The sequence below is a fragment of the Sciurus vulgaris genome (genome assembly GCF_902686455.1).
Source record: "Sciurus vulgaris genome assembly, chromosome: 5".
Taxonomy (NCBI): domain Eukaryota; kingdom Metazoa; phylum Chordata; class Mammalia; order Rodentia; family Sciuridae; genus Sciurus; species Sciurus vulgaris.
Window position 1 is genome coordinate 117,357,726 of NC_136465.1, and position 19,987 is coordinate 117,377,712.

General features: G+C 34.3%; 1 protein-coding gene across 1 annotated transcript; it reads left to right on the top strand.

Annotated features, from left to right (window-relative positions):
* Window positions 1-12,333: 12,333 nt before the first annotated feature.
* Window positions 12,334-13,395, top strand: LOC306662395 (olfactory receptor 10C1-like; the record flags this gene model as incomplete). Its single annotated transcript, XM_079142047.1, has 1 exon — window positions 12,334-13,395. Exon 1 carries the CDS (start codon window positions 12,433-12,435, stop codon window positions 13,393-13,395), a length of 963 nt encoding a protein of 320 aa, XP_078998173.1. The 5' UTR covers window positions 12,334-12,432.
* Between the last annotated feature and the right edge of the window lie 6,592 nt (window positions 13,396-19,987).

The window sequence follows — 19,987 nt, forward strand, 5'->3', positions numbered from 1 at the left end:
ATCAAGAACAAAACAAGATGTTCATTCTTATGACTCTTTTTCAATATAGTACTTGAAGTTTTAGCTGGATCAATTAGGAAAGAGAAAGAAATAAAAGGAATACAAATAGGAAAGGAAGAAATCAAATTATTCCTATTTGCATGTGATATGATATTTTACTTAGAATACTTTAAAGGCTCTGCCAGAAGACTTTTAAATCCAATAAACAAATTCAGTAAAGTAACAGTATACAAAATCAACACAAAAATCAGTATCTTTCTCATACAGCAATAATGAATCTGCTGAGAAAAAAGGGAAGCAATTATATCCACACTACCTTAAAATATAGCGAAGAATAAAACTAACCAAGGAGATAAAAATATCTACAACAAAAATTATATAGAATACTGAAGAAAGAAATTGAAAAAGACTCTAGAATATGGGAAGACCTCCATGTTCATGGATAGTAAATGGCCTATTACCAAAAGCAATCTGTAGATGCAGTGCAATCTCCATCAAAATACCAATGACATTTTTTACAGAACTAGAGAAAACAATCATAAAATTAATATGGAAGAACAGATAACTCAAAATAGTCAAAATAATCCTAAACAGAGAGCAATGCTAACAACATCACAATACCCTATTTCAAATTATATTATAGAGACATAGTAACAAAAACAACATACTAGATAAAAACAAACATACAGATAACGAAACAGAACAGAAGATGTAGACACAAGCTCACATAGCTACCATTATCTGATGCTTCATAAAGGAGCCTAAAACATATGGAGAAAAGACAAAGAGTGCTGGGAAAACTGAATATCTATACATAAAAGAATGAAATTATATCCTATCTCTTACTCTGTACAAAATTCAATTTGAAATGAATCAGTGACATAGGTATAAAAGTAGAAACTTTTCAACTTCTGGAAGGAAGCATGGGATCAACACTCCAACATATAGGCAGAATGAATCATGGTTTCCTGAATAAGACTTCTATCTCTCAGGAAATAGCACTAAATATCTGTAAATGGGATGGTATCTAAGAAGCTCCGCACAACAAAGGAAACAACAGAGTGAAGAGATAGCTTATAGACTGTGACAAAAATCTTTGCCAGCTACTCTTGTGACAGAGAATTAATATTCAGAATATTAGAAGTAAATATTAGAAGTAAAGAAGTAAACACCCCCCTCCCCCAAAAAATACCCACTCAACCTTCAAAAGTAAATAACCCAATCAATAAATGGGCAAATGAACTGAACAGTTTTCAAAAGAAGTACAAATGGCCAACAACTATATTAAAATAATGTTCAACGTCTTTGGCCATTGGGAAGAATGCAAGTTAAAAAAAATGCAGTGAGAGTTCACCTCACTCCTATCAGAATGGCAATAATTAAAAATACAGATAATGAATGCTGGTGAGGATTCAGGAACAAAGGAGCAAGAATACTGAATATAGGATACTGAAGAAAGAAATTGAAAAAGATTCTAGAATATGGGAAATGTAAATTATTGAAATATTGGTGGAAATGTAAATTATTACATCTACTACAGAAAGATCCCTCAAAAACCTAAAAATTGAAACACCCAGTTATATCACTTCTCAGTATTTATTCAAAATAATAAAAGTCAATATTAGAGATGCGTGAACACCCATGTTTATTGCAATACAATTTGCAGTAGCTAAGTTATGAAATCATTCTAGTTGTCCATTAACAGATGAATGGATATATGTTTATACATATATATATATATAATAGAGTTTTATTCATCCATAAAGAAGAATGAAATTATGCCATTTGCAGGAAAATGATATATCTGGAAAGCATATTAAATGAAATAAGTCATACTTTGAAAGGCAAGTGACATTTGTTTTCTCTCATATGTGGAAGTCAGAAAGGGAAACAAAAAAGGAATGTCATGAAAGTAGAAGGGAGACTAATGGAATAGAGGGTAAAGATAGGTAATGGGGAGTAACAGTGATCAAATTATGTTATATATACTTATTAATATGCCATAATGAAACTACAACTGTATAATTACTATGCCCCAATAGTTCATTTTCAAAACTAAAAATCAGTCTGCACTGGCATCAAATTCAACAAAATCTTATTTTTTCCATTGAGTTAACTAAGCAAAGTTAAGCAAAATCCTAAATGTTGATGTTAATTGTATTTGCTATATAAAAAATGAAAAAATTTAAATATTCAAAAATGATGATCATGAATAATTTTCTCAGTAAATTCCTTTAAATTATTTTAGAAAGGTGATGTATAAATGTTCATGATAATTGAAAACAGCATGTAACTTTAGGCTGAAGATAAATGATGGAAAAAATTCAATGTAATCATGACCATAGGTCTTCATTTATTTTTTCTTTTACTAGTCAGCACTCTTTCCCACAGACTTTCTAATTTTTTCCCACAAGTAAGTTAGTGTTTTCTCCTGGTTTTTGCCTCTTCATTTCTTCTGCCGCCTCCTCTTCACTTTTACCATCTCCTATTCCAATGTTAAATGTTTTCTATTGCATAGTAAACCTGACATAAACAGAATTAATAGACAGTGTTTTGTGGGATACAATCTGAAAATGGAATGAGAATAATAAAATGCAAGGTAAATTGATCATGGGAGCAGACAGAGGGAGAAACATGAAATAGGAAAGAAGAGAAAGAAGACAAAAGAAGCAAAAAAAGATAAAAAGATGGAAAAGGGTGGACAGAAAGGGAAGATGATAAAAAGAAAACTTACCATTAAGATTGGACAGTGACTTCTAATTAGGTCTTTTCTTTCTTAATTGATGTACAGCCTGAGTCATATCAGAACTGAAATGTGTTTTTACCTAGGAGAAAGCAGAGGAGAGTTTTACTCACTGGGCAAGGGTTTAGACACTTGTAGGTGACAATTCTAACTGCCCTGAAATAATAGGAGAAAAGTCAATCCAACTCAAATGGAGTTGATTATGTGCTTGAGAATTTATAAGTCTCATTAACCTAAATCTCACGAAATCCCTTAGGTTTAAACAGTTTCATCTCTTGAGGGAAGAATTATTCTTTGATGACATCATTATTAGTTATCTTTACTGATATCTTCATTTTCAAAACTAATATATATTAATTTATATAGACCCTTGGAAGATGTATTAGTATGCATTGAGCAATCAAAGAAACAAAGAAGGCATCCCTAATAATGTTTTAAATCCTTAAGCAAAATCCTAAATGTTGTTGTTAATTGTATTTGCTATACAGAAAAAGACAAGAAAAAATTTAAATATTCAAAAATGATGATCATGAATAATTTTCTCAGTAAATCCCTATAATGCTAAGTGAAGTAAGCCAGTCCCCCAAAACCAAAGGTTGAATGTTTTCTCTAAGTGGAAGCTAATCCACAATAAGGGCAGTGGGCTTGAAGAGTGAGAATAGAAATGCAGATTAAAAATAGGGAACAGAGGGAAAGGAGGGGTGATAAGCAAAGGCAAGACAGTGGAATGAACCTGACATGTAGATATATGAAAACATGTAGATATAGGAAAACAACACCGTGAATCCCACCACCACGTACATCCATAAGAATGGAACTCTAACTAGAATAAGATACATTCCATGCTTGTATAATTATATCAAAATGGATTCTGCTGTCATAAATAATTAAAAAGAATCAATAAAAACAGTAAAAAGAAAGCATTCCTAATTATTGCAGTTTACCAATATATTTAGCAACAAGGTGCATATGTGAGTATAATTTAAAATGCATAATAACCTTAAGGATAAGTGATATTTGTTTATGTTCACCATGAGTTATAGGAGATGAAGAAAGAGGTTCTTTTGTTGTTTTTGCCTTTGTTTTATTTTTTTGTTAGAAATTTAATCCAGGGCCTTGTGCATGCTAGACAAGTGCTGTACCACTGAGCTGCATCCTCAGTCCAGGAGAGTAGTTTTTATAGTGCTTGGGACAATTAGGTAAAATTATAAAAAAGAATAGTAAGGAGGATAGACCTTCTTACATACTGGAGATGGATAAGGAAGTAGGACAAGGAACTTTTAGATAATGCATTATTTTATGCTTTTGCAAATCTCTTCAATCCCATTTTGCTTCCTTATTCAGGATTCTGTAATATTCCTGCCACCCTGCTTTGTTTGACATACATAGAATGTCTCCCATAGATATGTAGTTAGGAAAGGAAAGAGAATTTTGATGGTCTTTTTGGAAAATTATCTTTGGTACTATAGCCAAACCAAAAATTTGTCATTCCTTTTTTATTTTATTCTTTTTTTTTTTTTTGGTGCTGGGGATCGAACCCAGGGCCTTGTGCTTGTAAGGCAAGCACTTTACCAACTGAGCTATATCCCCAGCCCCTCCTTTTTTATTTTAAAAGTAAATCAGTACATTTAAACTTTATTTATCATTTATATTTTTTATTATACCATTATAGTGATACATAGTAGCTGGGTCCATTTTGATAAAATCATGCAATCATACAATTTGATTTATTCCATCTCGGTCCTCGGTGCCCTACTTACTACTTTCGCTCTTTCCTTCTATTCTTCTTCTACATTATAGAACTTCCTTTCACTTATTTGTTTGTTTGACATATACATGAAGATGGAATTCACCCTGGTGTACTTATATATGCACACAGCATCATTTTGTAAAATTCATTGCATATTTCTTCCCCTTTCCTATCCCTTCTCTCTCTCTCGCTCTCAATCTCCGTCTTCCACCCCACTTTACAATATGTTTATGATACCTGATACTCCTCTTTCTCCTTTATTTTGTTCTTGCTTTTGCATGAGAGAAAACATTCAACCCTCGATTTTTTTAATGTGGCTTATTTCACTTAGCATGTTGCTCTCCCATTCCATCATTTTACCAGCAAATGTCATATTTTCATTTTTCTTTGTGCTCAATAAAACTTCATTGTGTGTATGACCACATTTTTTTATCCATTCATTATTGACAGGCATCTGCAATGGTTCCATAATTTGGTTATTATGAATTGTGCTATTTTCAACATTGATGTGGCTATATCACTATAGTATGCTGACTTTAGTTCTTTTGGATATCAAAATAGGATAGCTGGGGCATATGGTGGCTCCATCCCTAGTTTTCTCAGAAGTTTTCATACTGATTTCCTGAATAATTATATTAATTCGCAGTCCCTCCAAAAATATATGAGTGTACTTTCCCCCAAACATCTGTGCCTGTATTATTATTTGTATTTTTGATAATTAACATTCTGAATGGAGTGATATCATATCTTAGGGTAGTTTCGATCTGCATTTTCTTGGTTGCTTCAGCTAGTGAATATTTTTCCATATATTTGTTGGTCTTTCTTTTGGGAAATATTTGTTTAGTTCCTTTGCCAATTTACTGGTGAAGTTTTTTTTTGTGTGTGTGTGTTAAATGTTTTTGAGTTTTTGATAAATTCTGGGTGTCAATTCCCTGTTGGAATAGCTGGCAAATATGTTCTACCATTCTGTAGACACTCTCCTTGATGCTCTTATTTCCTTTGATGTGCAGAAGCTTTTAAATTTGATATCATTCCACTTACTGATTCTTGGTTTTATTTCTTGAGCTTTAGGGGTCTTGTTAATGAAGTCAATTTCTGAATCATAGTACTGACACTATGCTTTCTTCAAGCAGTTGCAAAGTTTCTGGTCTAATTCTTTGATCAACTTTGATTTGACTTTTATGCAGGGTGAGAGATGGGGTTCTAGTTTTATTCTTCTGTACATGGGTATCCAGTTTTCTCAGCACCATTTGTTAAAAGGCTATCTTTTCTCTAGCATACAATTTTGAAACCTCTGTCAAATATTAGATGACTATAGGTATGTGGGTTTGTCTCTGTGTCTTCTGTTCTATTTCATTGGACTGCATGTATATTTTGATGACAATACCACACTGCTGTTTTATTTTTTTAAACTATACTTCTGTGGTACAAATGAACTTTAGGACATTTTTTTCTACTTCTGTGAAGAATGTCATTGTATTTTGACTGGGATTGCTTTGGGTAGTGTGGTCATTTTGACATTTTTTTGTTATGTATATCCCAGAACATGGAAGGTCTTTCCATCTTCTAAGTTCTCTTCAATTTATTTCTTCAGTATTCAGCAATTTTATTGCAGAGCTCTTTCACCTCCACAGTTTGATTAATTCCCAAGTATTTTATTTTGTTGAGGTTATTATGAATGGGATAGTTTTCTTGATTTCTTTATCAGCAGAATCACTGTTGGAGTACAGGAAAACTATTGATTTATCAATGTTGATCTTATATCCTGCTACTTTGCTGAATTAATTTATCAACTCTAGAATTGTTCTGGTAATTTTGGGGGGATTTCCTAGATATAGGATCATGTCATCAGCAAACATAATTTGACTTCTTCATTTCATATTTGTATCCCTTTGATTTCCTTCTCTTGCTTGATTGCTCTGGTTAGAGTTTCAAGAACTATATTAAATAGGAGTGGAGATCATGAACATTCTTGTATTCTTCCTTATTTTGTAGTTAATGCTTCCATTTTTCTCTGTTCAGTATTATGTTGGTTTAAGGTTTCTCAAGTATAGCCTTTATAGTTTTGAGGAAAGTTTCTTCTATCCCTAGTTTCTTTAATGTTTCTGACAATAATGGGTGCTGGATTTTATTAAGACCTTTTCTGCTCTCTTGTTCTCAATTCTATTTATGAGGCAAATTACATTTGTTGATACATGTATGTTGAAACAATCCTGCATCTTGGGGATGAAACCCACTGAATGCTGGTGTATTATCTTTTGATGTGTTTTTGAATGAAGTTTGCTAGTATTTTATTAAGGATTTTTGCATCTATGTTCATCGAGGAATGGAATATAGGTCTGTAGTTTTCTTTCCTTGATGTATCAGTATTATACAGGCTTCATAGAATATATTTGGGAGAGTTCCTTCCCTTTACATTTCATGGAATAATTTAAGAATGGTATTAGTTCTTCTTCATAGAGCTATGTTTTAAATGTTGGTACTTGATTCTATAAATTTTCCTCTTACAAGACTGCCTTCATACTGTCCCAGAGATTTTGATATGTTGTGTCTTTTTTCTCATTTGTTTCTAAGAATTTCTTGATTTCTTCTCTCATTTCTTCTATAGAAGAAATTTTTGACTTAAAGTGTGGAATGAATCTGATCTAACTTTCCTGTATATAAATATGAATATACCACAGTGAATCTAACCTTCATGTTTACCCACAAGGCACTAACCTTAAAAAATATAAATAAATAGAATAGAAGATGGATTGGTAGAATAGAAAGAAAGGAACAGGGGAGGGAAGAGGGGAAGAAAAAGGAAAGTACTGAATTTTAGCAAATTATATTTCATACCTCTATAATTCTGTCAAAATATAAATTATTCAATCTTTGTGTGTTTATGTAGTTTCTATTATTTTTCTTGCTCTTGATTTCTAATTTAATTCTATCATGACCTGAGAGAAGGTACATGGAATTATACAAATTTTTTAATATTTACTTAACTTATGTGTGACCTAGAAAATATTCTCTTCTGCACATTGTGCAATGAGTTACTGTGAAGAAAGTAAATTCAACTACTTTGTGGTGGAATATTCTGTAGATGTCTGTTTGGTCCATCTGATTTATAATGTTTTATTTAGATCTGAATTATCTTTATTGACTTTATGGTCATCTTGAGGTATCCATGCTGCATTTTGCTACTGCAGAAGCCCAGGTGATTATAGCAAATTGCCCCAGGAAGCACCCAACATGTACCTAGCAGATTGTGAGAGAAACAGGTACAAAGAAGATTATACTCAGTGTGACTAAAGTCAGAAAAATGAAGAGGATTTCAACTCACTCTCCCTTTATATCTACAGCTTACCTGACCAGTTGAAGAGGGTTGAAATTCTAAACAGGCTGGTGTAAATACACTCAGGGACTAAGTTTGGGTAAGACTGTGTTTATATCCAGGAGATTATATGTAAGATTGGCTCCCCTGTCCCACAAGTATAATTCTTGGGAGGTTCCTGAGATCCAGACTACCAGGAAAGATCAGCGTCTTTTGGGTCCTATGGATGTGTTGAACTAATCTCTCCACAGCAGATACCACCCAACAGAGCTCCTAAGGCCTAATTAAACCTAAGTCACAGCCATCAGAACACCCCTCACAAAACTCCAAAACAGTCTCCCCCAGGAGTATATTGATTTGGTCTGTCTGGAAAAAACTCCAAGCAATATACTTCCCATTCTGTCCTACCTTGTAGAGGTAAGAAGGAAACCTGAGAACTATTTCAGCTAAATTCAATCATAGGCCACTCAGCTGGAGGTGGACCAAGGAGTTAACAACCACCATCTCTTACTCTCTTTCGGTCTCTGTCTTATCTGTTTGGCTGTCTTTCTCTCTCTCAGTACATAGCCCAAGAAGAAATGGAAAAGAAGGACAGCTGGGCATAGGCAGTGACCATCCATTCTGTTTAACTGTTTTGACCATATCAGAGGAGGGGATTCTTTTCCTTTATCATTAAGAATTTAATGAAAAATTTAATTAAGGATTTAAATTTTTTTATTTTTCTTTAGGAGATTTTTTTCTGCACTAATTGGCTTGTGTACATATATATGTGTACTTAATAGGATTCCCCCCCTTATTTTTTAGCCTAGAAAAAGTAAACAGAATAATGACTAGCAAGGAGATAGAAACATTAATAAAAAGTTTTCCAACAAAGAAAAGCCCAGGATCAGATGAATTCTCAGCCAAATTCTACCAAACCTTTAAAGAAGAGCTAATACCAATGCTTCTCAAAATATTTCATGAACTAGGAAGTAATGAAACACTTTCAAATTCATTTTATGAAGCCGATATCACACTCATACCAAAACCAGATAAGGACACACAAGGCAAAGAAAACTATAGTCCAAGATCCCTGATAGACTTAGATGCAAAAATCCTTAATAAAATTATTAGCAACTCATATTCAGTAACATATTAAGAATATTGTACATCATGACCACATTGGTTTTACTCCAGGCATGCAAGGATGGTTTAACATATGCAAATGAATAAATGTATGCATCATATATATAAAATTAAGAATAAAAATCACTTAGCCTCTGACAGAATTCAGGACTCTTTCATGATAAAAACAATAAAGAAACAAGGAATAGAAGTAACTCACCTCAACATTTCAGGTTATATGCAACCCATCCCCCAAATCAGCATCATAATGATCATAATGAATAAGGGAAAACTGAAAGCATGTCCTTTAAAATCTGGAACAAGACAAGGCTGTCCACTCTTACCACTCTTATTTAATATAGTACTAGAAATTCTATCCCAAGCAACTAGGCATGAGAAGAAAATGAAAGGGATAAAAATCTCAAAGAAGAAGTCAAACTATCACTGTAAATGATATGATTGTATACCTAGAAGATCTGAACAGCTCCACTGAAAACCACTAAAAGTAATAAATTCAGCAAAGTAGCAGTTTTCAATATCAATATACAAAATCTATAGTTTTCCTATATAATAATGAATGTGTTAAGAAAGAAATCAGAATAACAATCCTACTGTCAGTAGCTTTTGAAATTAAAATAAAATACCTAGAAATAAATCTAGCCAAGCAGGTGAAAGAAAGTCCTCTATAATGAAAATGGGACCTTGAAGAAAGAAATTAAAGAAGACACTAGGAGATAGACTTTTCATATTCATGTGTTCATGGATAGCATTTTAATCTTTTTTTTTTTTTTTTTTTGCTGTGATTAAAAGATCTGACAAGAGTAATTTTAAGGGGCTCATGGTTTCAGTGGTCTTAGTGCATAGACAACCCACTCCATTTCTCAGGGCTTGAGGTGAGGCAGAACATCATGGCAGAAGATTGTGGTGGAGGAAAGCAGCTCAAGACATCACACTAGGAAACAGAGAGAAACTCACCAGATTAAAAAAAATATATACACCAAAGACATACCCCTATGCCCATGTCCTCCAGTCACACCCTACTTGCCTTTAGTTACCACTCCGTTAATACCATCAGGGGATTAATTAACTGTTTGGGTTAAGGCTCTCATTACCCAATCATTTCACCTCTGAATATTCTTACATAGTCTCACTTGAGCTTTTGGGGAAACCATAACAGATAGTAAATGTAAGCCAAAAAAGAGAAATGCTTGAAGCTTCACAATACCTGATTTCAAATTATTCTACAGATTATAGTAACAAAAAATGTGTGGTATTGACATAAAAACAGATACATCAACCACTGATATAGAATAGAAGACAGACACAAACCCACATAGATAGTCTTCTGATGTTTGACAAAGATGCGAAAAATATACATTGGAAATAAGACAGCATTTTAAACAAACGGTGCTGGGAAAACTGGTTAGTTATATGTAAAAGAATTAACTAGACTCTTATCTCTCACCTTTCACAAAAATCAACTTGAAATGGATCAAAGCCCTCAGAATTAGACAAGAAACGATGCAACTCCTAGAAGAAAATGTGGGGCCAACACTCCAACATAAAGGCACAGACAATACTTTCTGAATAGGACCCCTAAATCTCAGGAAAGAAGGCCAAGAATTAACGAATGAGATAGTATCAAATTTAAAAATTTCTGCACAGCAAAGGGAACAGTTAAGAGGGTGAGGGTGAAGAGAGAATTTACGGAATGAGATAAAATCTTTGCTAACTACTCTGACAGAGGATTGATACATGTAGAACTCAAAAAATCACCAAAAAGCCAATAATCCAATTAATAAATGGGCAGATGAAGTAAAAAAACACTTCTGAAAAGTAGAAATACAAATGACCAATAAATATATGAAAATATGTTCAAAATCATTAGCAATTAGGGAAATGCAAATCAAAACTACCATATTTCATCTCATTTCAGTCAGAAAGGCTATCAGGATAGACTACAAATAATGGTAAATGTTGGAGAGAATGTGGAGAAAAATGAACACTTTTACACTGTTGTTGTGATTGTAAATTAGTACAATCACTATGGCAATCGGCATGAAGGCCCCTCAAAAGGCTAGTTAGGGATCCACCATATGACCCAGTCATAGCACTTCTTGATATTTATCCTAAAGAATTCAAGTCATCATACTGTAGTGATACAGCATACCCTTGTTTTTAGCAGCACAATTCACAGTAGCCAAACTATGGAACTAGCCTATGTGTCTATCAATAAATAAGCAAATAAAGAAAATATGATACCTATATACAATGGTGTTTCATTCCATCATAAAGAAAATGAAACTATGTCATTTGCAGGAAAATGAATTGAATTTGAGTCCATTATGTTAAGCAAACTAAACCAAAATCAGAAGGTCAAGAGTCAGATTTTTTTGTCTCGTGTGGAAGCTAGAGGGGAAAAAAAGGAAAAGAAAGGTGGGAGGGGTCTTATGAAAATCAAAGGGAGGTCAGTAAATTAGAGAAAATGGACCAGGGAGAAAGAAAAGGGGAGGAAAATGAGAAACACTGGGATTTTATATTGACCAAATGATATTATATGAATATGTAACAACAATTCCACCATTATGTATATCTATAATGCACCAATAAAAATACCAAAAAGTATGAAAAAAGTAAAAATTGTTGATTAGCAAACAACAGCCAAAAAACCAAAGCAACTTATACAGCTGACAGTAATAAATGTATATTCTAAAAGTGAAAACCAAATTGCACATTAAACATCAATTGTTGTTTTTTGAACACATTCCACTTGAGACTAACATAATTAAGTCATTCAGTAGATATAATCCCTGTGGTCTCTAGTAAGAATAAAAATACTGCCTATGTCATTATCATGTTATGACTTGGAATCACAGGGTCTAGAAATCCAACAAGGGAAGGAAAAATTGTCCGTGGTTGTGGGTATATCCTTCTACTCAAAATTCTTGCAAAATAACATTAAGGTTGTAGAAAATAGATTCTGTGATTTTGATTTTCTTTTGACCATAGATTCCTAGTCATGGGCTTATTCAATTCAAAACAATATAAGTAAAAATAGGAATGTGAATATGTAGATAAATGGCTAAAATGTACTTACTTTGAGGCTTTTAAGGATAGTTTTGAGAAAGGTTGTAGAATTCAGATGAGAATATAACACTTTCATATTTTACTTTCACTTGTATGTTTTATTCTACTCTTTTACCATTATAGCTTCCTGTTTAATTGTGTAAGTTTATGTATGTAATTAAGATATTGATAAGATAAAAAGAAAAATATATATAACTTAAAGATTTTTTTCCTTCTAAATTTCTGTGAAAATAATATAGGTTCGCAATTCAAATGAGGGGGAATATGCATCCCTTTTAACAGGGCAGTAATTTAGAAAGATTTCACAAAGGAAATCCAGGTGTGTGTTCTAATCTCAGACCACTGATTCTACAGTGCCTTTTGCTGTAGTTTGGTGGGTGACTGTTACATGATTGGATTTCTAGGTACTATCTGCCTTCTTTGTTTTCACAGATGTCTGGCTCTGAGGCCACAGTGAGTGGAAACCAGTCCCTCTGCACGAAATTCACATTTGTGGCTTTTTCCTCTCTAGCAGAGTTACAACCTGTCCTCTTCGTTGTGTTCCTAATTGTCTACTTATTTACCATGGGTGGAAACCTCATCATCATCTGCCTGATCTGGGTCACCCCTTTTCTACACACCCCCATGTATTTCTTCCTTGTAAACCTCTCCATTTTGGAGATGTGCTATATCACCAGCGTGGTGCCTCAGATGCTAGTGCACCTGCTGGTGGAGACCAAGACCATAAGTGTGGGAGGCTGTGCAGCCCAGATGTACGTATTTGCCATCTTGGGACTGACAGAATGCTGTCTGCTAGCAGCCATGGCTTATGACCGCTTTGTGGCTATTTGTCACCCATTGCATTACACTCTCCTGATGAGCCCTCCTGTCTGTTTAAAATTGGCTGCAGTGTCTTGGATCACTGGATTGGTGGTGGAGTCAGCTCAGATCACCTGGATCTTCACTCTGCCCTTCTGTGGAAAAGGAGAGATTCAGCACTTTTTTTGTGACATCATGCCTGTCGTGAAGCTGGCTTGTGTTGATACCTCCCACAATGAGATTGTGCTATTTGCCATTTCTGTGCTCTTCATCATGAGTCCCTGTCTCCTCATTCTGTGCTCCTATCTGCGCATTCTTGGGACCATCTTGAGAATCCCTTCAGCAACTGGCAGACGCAAAGCTTTCTCCACGTGTTCCTCTCACATCCTGGTTGTTTCTCTGTTTTATGGCACTGCCTTGTTCACTTATCTCCAACCCAAGAGTGCACACACTCCAGACACAGACAAGACAACTGCCCTCATGTACACGGTGGTCACACCTGCTCTGAATCCTGTTATCTACACTTTGAGAAACAAGGAAGTGAAGGAAGCCTTTCAAAGGGCGACACACAGGAACCCTCCTAGACAAGTGGACTAATCCAGAACCCTCCTAGACAAGTGGACTAATCCAGCTTTCATGGTTGGATCTTTCACTACTGGGCAGAGAAGTTACCCAACACTTTGTGACTCCTCTAACATCGTATATTGACACCCTGGGATTGTTAATCTACCATCCAGAGAATGCCTGAATTTGTTTTTCACTTTTCAATGTAGTGCAATCTTTCAATTATTTCATCATGCCTTTATCCAACTATATTTACTGGGCATCTCCTAGGTAGTAGCTATCATTCTTTCCTTCTCTGGGGGTATGGGATGAAGGTCAGTATGTTTCACAGTATTTACCGAGGAAAATAAAATGTTTTCAAGGAAAAAAACTTTAAAAAATGAATATAAATTAGTGTATTTTTGGTATTGAATGTAGGTGTTATGGTTTAGATATGAGGTGTCCCCAAAAGGCTCATATATGAGAAAATGCAAGAAGTTTTAGAGGTGAAATGATTGTGTTATGAGAGTTTTGATGTAATCAGTGCATTAATCCTCTGATAGGGATTAACTGCATGGTAACTATAGGTAGGCAGGATGTGTCTGGAGGAGGTGGGTCGATGGGGGCATGCCTTTGGGTACATTTTCTACCTGGTGAGTGGAGTCTTTCTCTGCTTCCTGGTGGCCATGTTCTGAGCCACTTTCATGTACCACACTTTTCTACCTTGATGTTTTGCCATACCTCAGGCACAGAGCAATGGAGTTAGCCATCTATGGACTGAGACTTCTGAAACTGTGAATCCCAAACAAACTTTTTCTTCACTAAAAATTATTTTTGGCATGTCTTTTGGTCACAGCAATTAAAAAACTGACCAAAACAATAGGCTGATAGAATTTACGTTCTTAAATGGAGTATGCTCCCTTAACTACTCTGCTTTCCATATATGTTAACAATAATGCATCTGAAATGATCACCTGTTGTTGGTAAGTGCTAGTGAGTGATATGGAGTATACATGACTTTAAATATTTAACTTGTATATCCAGAAAGAGATATTGATTATTTATCCAAACCTAGGTTCTCTCTTTGCACTTATCCATCTATTTTTGTTGTTCATATCAATGATGGCTTAGATAAATTTCAATCTGTGTGACATTCACTCATGGTACCTTATTGTGAACCTGTTTAGGTGTATTGGTTTGAATATAATTTTATTTTCGCAGTGTCCATTTATTCCAGCACATTTACTACCCTATTTTTTGACTCTTAGAATAATGAAGAAGGAGACTTTCAGAAAAGATTAAAATAAATAATGTTTAAACAAGTGTATCTTATGGTAACTTTAGAGAAGTGAAGTGACAAAAAAATTAAATGTTCAGTGACATAAACATAAGAGCTAACCTTTGACATTACCTTAGACTTGATACACTAGATGAAAATCCTAATGGAAGTGCAATTAATTTCATTGGAAAGGGTTCAGAAGTGGGAAAATGATATCAGAATGGGAAGACAGCTGATAAGTGCTCCACTAAAGGTGTCAGGTATCATAAATGGCCACTACAATTTAGTCTCATGGGAGAAATAATATACAACAGAATCCTACATCTTACTGACTTCTAAGTTTAGATGGGTGAGGAATATATATATACCTGTTCTCATGAATCTTTGCTGAAACTTTGCTCCTGAGGAGTGTTGACCCTGACACTAATGCTCTGCTGCTGACTGCCCCAAATATCTTGCAATGTCCTCATGTGTGGATTCAGATATGTGAAAGCTGGAAAAGATCTAGTATTGGACCTTGAATTCATAAGAATGTTTGAGGAATATAAGAGATTATTCAATAAATGCTGCAAGTTTATACAAGTATTTGGTCTACATGTATGTGTGAGATTGAAAGAGGATGAAGTATAGGTGTATATGATGAAGAATTGGATAGGATAAGAATTATATCTCTGTAGTTCTTTTCCTGCCAGTGGGGATAGAATTTTAATTCCAATAGTTAAGACATAGTGCTATATAGTACACAGACATTTTATAGGAGAAAATTATAAATCATTTTGTATCCATTCCATCTTACTATACTCCAGGTTTATCTTTGATAATTATTTTAGAGGCCTAAAACCATAATTTTGCTCAGAGTGGACTTCACAAATGCAAACATAATATTTTAAAATTAACCAATGGATGAAAGACTGTTAGTGAAAGTTTTAAGAACATATTCACATAAAACATGTTTAAATGTGGCTTATTTTTCAAACTTATGAGTGAAACATCCCTTATGATCCATTAATTAACCTGAATAGAATTAGTCAGTCCAGTCACTCATTTATTTCTCTATTGTATCTCCTTAGTGCTATGACTGAACAATGAAATATATAATCATATTTTAAAATATTTGTTAATTAGAAAAGTCACCACTATAAATATTTTGGTTTTCTATAGGGACTACATGTTTTTGTTTTAGGATTAAATATTCTAATTGTCTTAAAAATAAAAATCTCTCTCTCTATATATATATTATATTATATATAATTATATAATATATATTATATAATTATATATAATATAGCAGTAAGCAGTATCTCTCTACATATTTTATATATATATATATATATATATATATAATATAGCAGTGTATATATGAGTCCCTCTTGTTTTTTCTACTGCTGCTATTTTTGGCTGTGTAGTTTCATTGACTAGAAGCACTTGAGTAGTGTGTTAATCAACAGTTTGTTGCCGTGACCAATATGCCTGAGAAGAACAATGTAGATGAGAACAAGTTTATATTTTGAGCATATGGTTTCAGAGACTCTGTCCATGGTTGGCTAACTCCATGGCTCTGGGTCTGAGGTGAGGCAGAACATCATGGTGAAAGGGCATGGTAGAGGAAAGCTGCTCAGCTCATGATAGCTGGGAAGCAGAAAGAGAGTGAGGAGCTAGGACCATTATATGATTCCCAAAGGCACACTCCCAGTGACCTACTTCCTACAGTCATGGCCTACCTGCCTGATTGCCATCCAGTAGTCCATTCAAATTATTAATCCATCAAATAAATTAATACACTGATGAGGTTACAGCTCTCATAATCTAATAATTTTACTGCTGCATATCCCTCCATTACCTAACAAGTAAGCTTTTCAGGAGCCACCTCATTTGCAAACCATAGCATTTTGTCCTGTCCTCCCAAAGCTCATGTCTATCTCACAAAGCAAAATACATTTAGACCATCTCCAAGAGTCCAATAGTCTTAATTGTTCCATCATTGTGCAGAAGTCCAAATCCAAAGTCTCATCTGCCACTCAAGGAACACACATTGCTGTGAGACCTGTAGAGATCAAAAGTGAGTTAAATATATCCAATAGACATTGACACAGACTAATTATTCTCATTACAAAGGGGAGAACAGGGGCAGGGAAAGAAGGGATGGGACCAAAATAAAACTGAAACCCAGCTGGGCAAACATGTTCAGTAGTTCTGTGCCTGGCATTCAGGGCATGCCTTGGTGAGATATCTCCAAAGGGCTTGGCCATCCCCATTCCTATGGTCTTGTTGGTTTCAGCCCCCATGGCCTCTTTTTGTATGACTCTGCTTGCTTCATGCTGCTTTCCTTGGTAGACATTCACTGGTCCTCAAGAAAAAAAATGACATAAGTATGTGTGTGTGTGTGTGTGTGTGTGTGTGTATACAAACATATTTTTAGGCCTATGATAAAATATACTACTATTTATAAATTTTTCCTACTAATCTATTTTTAAACTATGATAGATTTTTCCTCCATATTATTTTTTCTTCTGTACCAAACACAGAATATATTGCTTTGTTAAAATTATTCCAATCAAATTATCACTTGGGTCCTAAGTTTCAGGATAGTGAAAATCATAATAGGGAGATTTTATAAATAGAATTACAATTAGAAAGTATACACCCATAGATTTTAAACTCAGAGACCAAACATCCCTTGAGTGAGAAGCTGACAAATATATTCTTTTTTCTGTGATTGACTAAACAATTTGAATGTGTTCTCTCTTCTACTGGGAAGGTGTGAGTTTTTATGATTATACATGGGATTGTCCTGTACCTCCGGTGAGGGAAAGTTCAGAGAAGTGAAATGACTGAAGGCCCCATAGGCACTTGCTGTATAATAGCAAAACCTCATCTTCTCCAAGCTGTTTCCTAGTTGCTATTGAGACACATAGTGAGTACCATACAGGTGCACACACACACACACACACACACACACACACACAACCAGCCAACAACTGCCAGTCATCATTATGGGGCATCTGATATCTTATATTGTTTTGCTTTCACTTTTAAATACTAACTGCTCTGCAAAACCATTTATGGAACCTTTGCTGATTACCCATTAAATTATTAAGAAGTCAATATTCAGACCAGAAGTAGTTTCTGGATTTTCTCAAACTTTAATCCTTTGACATTCCAGAATGGTACTGAATTCCCAGGAACAGAATTGAAAGAGATCCTTTGCCAAACTTGAGTTACATTTTATTTTTTTCATTTCAAATCAGTTTTACTCCAACTTACTTGTTAAAAGAATAATTTCCACACATCTTATGAGAAGTAAATCAATATTGTTTATTGGCTTATAAGAATGTAAGGAAGTTCCAAAAAATAACCTCAAAAAATATCCTATTTGGCAATATATGGAAGGAAAAAGATGTATGCATATCTGGAATTTAAATAACAAAAATGTTATGGACACCAATGATGTTTTCCTAACATTTACCTACTTCTTTGAGAGGTGCCCAGAACTCAGCTCCTCCAAGTTAAGATGACTTGACATAACCATTTCCACAACCAAATTGATTTTTAAGTACAGAAATCTCTTATAGTTAGAACTTCCACAAATCTCCAAAATTATAAAAACCTATTATAATTTTATACATTTTCTTAAGCTATTAAATCATTATTTTAAAAATCATAGAAATTCATGTTATATTTACTGGAACTATTGTTTAAAATGTGTGATAAGTGTGGAGTGAAACTTTTCACTTATTAAGCAAATTCACCTGGGGAAAAGGTTAAGAAAAGAAGCATTTCAGTGATGATTAGCAGAGGCTAGACAGAATCAAGGAGATAGTCAGGGAGAGGATGGTCAGTGGGTACTGTTATAGTCAGATAAGGGAATGAAGTTCTGGTGTGTTATTGCACAGTAGAGTGACCATAGATAACAATAATGTGCTGTGTATTTAAAAAATGAGAAAATATTTTGAATATTTTTACCATATAGAAATTAAAAGTATTTGAGGAGACATGTTCAAACTGATTGAAACATTGCACAATGTATTCATGTATCAAAATGTCACATGGTACCCCATAAGTATGTACTGGTTTAAAAATGTTATGTATTGGTTTAGAATATGTTTAAGAAGGAAAAACTTATAAATAAGTCTGAAAATGAACCACTAATGATAAAATTTACCAAAAAGGTAGAAAAAAATCCCAGTCACCTACATGTAACCACTTCTATACTTTATGGAGGGCACAAAGCAGGTAGAACTGTGGCACTTGAGGATGTCCCATTTCCACAAGGAGATGAGAAGAGGATGTTGCAAATGCATCAAACTACTGAGAGGACATGGAGGAGAATCATTTTTGAAGATCTTCATGGTTGTAAGTAGGTGGAACTGAACTATAGTTCTCCAGTTGGATGCCTTCTGAGAGGAGAAACCTGTGACCACCGCACAGGCTCCCGTGGGAGTGAAGTTTCAAATGGCATTTCAAGCAGAGCCCACCTTGTATAACTTGGTGTTTGGGGAAATATGTAAACTTAACAATGAGGACCATTTACCATCTAAATAAGTGTAAATTTGAGATTCACCAGAGAATTCTTGAAAAGCAGGGTTGGGGAGGAATAAAGTAGAAGTATTTTTTTTTTAAAACTACCAACTTAGGTATAAGTGATAAAATTATCAAGAACTATGTGAGGACAACTATAAAATTCTGGTGAACAAAATCACAGAACCAAATAAATGGAGAGGTATTCCACATACACATACAGCACACTGGATATTTTTAGAGTGTCAGTTCTTCCCCAGTTGAAAATAAAATACAGAGAAAAGTGGATATAGGAGAGCTTGGAGACATAAGAAAATCAAATGCTCATCTTCCATATTCAAAAGCCAATAACTAACCTGTAAGTGGAAAACTTATGAGGGGGAAAATCCCATTAACAGTTGAAATTCTCTGAGTGGCAGAACTTATGATGGGGAAGATCCAGGGCAGAAAGTGACTAATTTTCATTAATAGTTCAGGCATTTTTGACTTACTGAACTTGGAGTACATTATAGTTTTAATAACATTTTTTAAATTTTAATTTTTTAAAAATTTATAATCCAGTCTTCCTTTAACAACAACCTCAATTTAATAACCTTTTGTGGCTTACTTTACTTCCTTCACTTATTCAATCCATGTCTATAGAGAATTTAAAATTGTGTTTTCTAAAATGTAATTCATACTTTACCAGTATTAGGTCATGAAACCTATCTGAGATGCAGGTAATATTTGGTCAGCAAAACATTCCAACTGTTCTAACTACATGTCTGCTCATCTTTCAACTCCTTATTTATTTACTACGTTATCCACTGTAGACATGACTGTTCATTGCTTCAGCTCTTGGTTAACTCT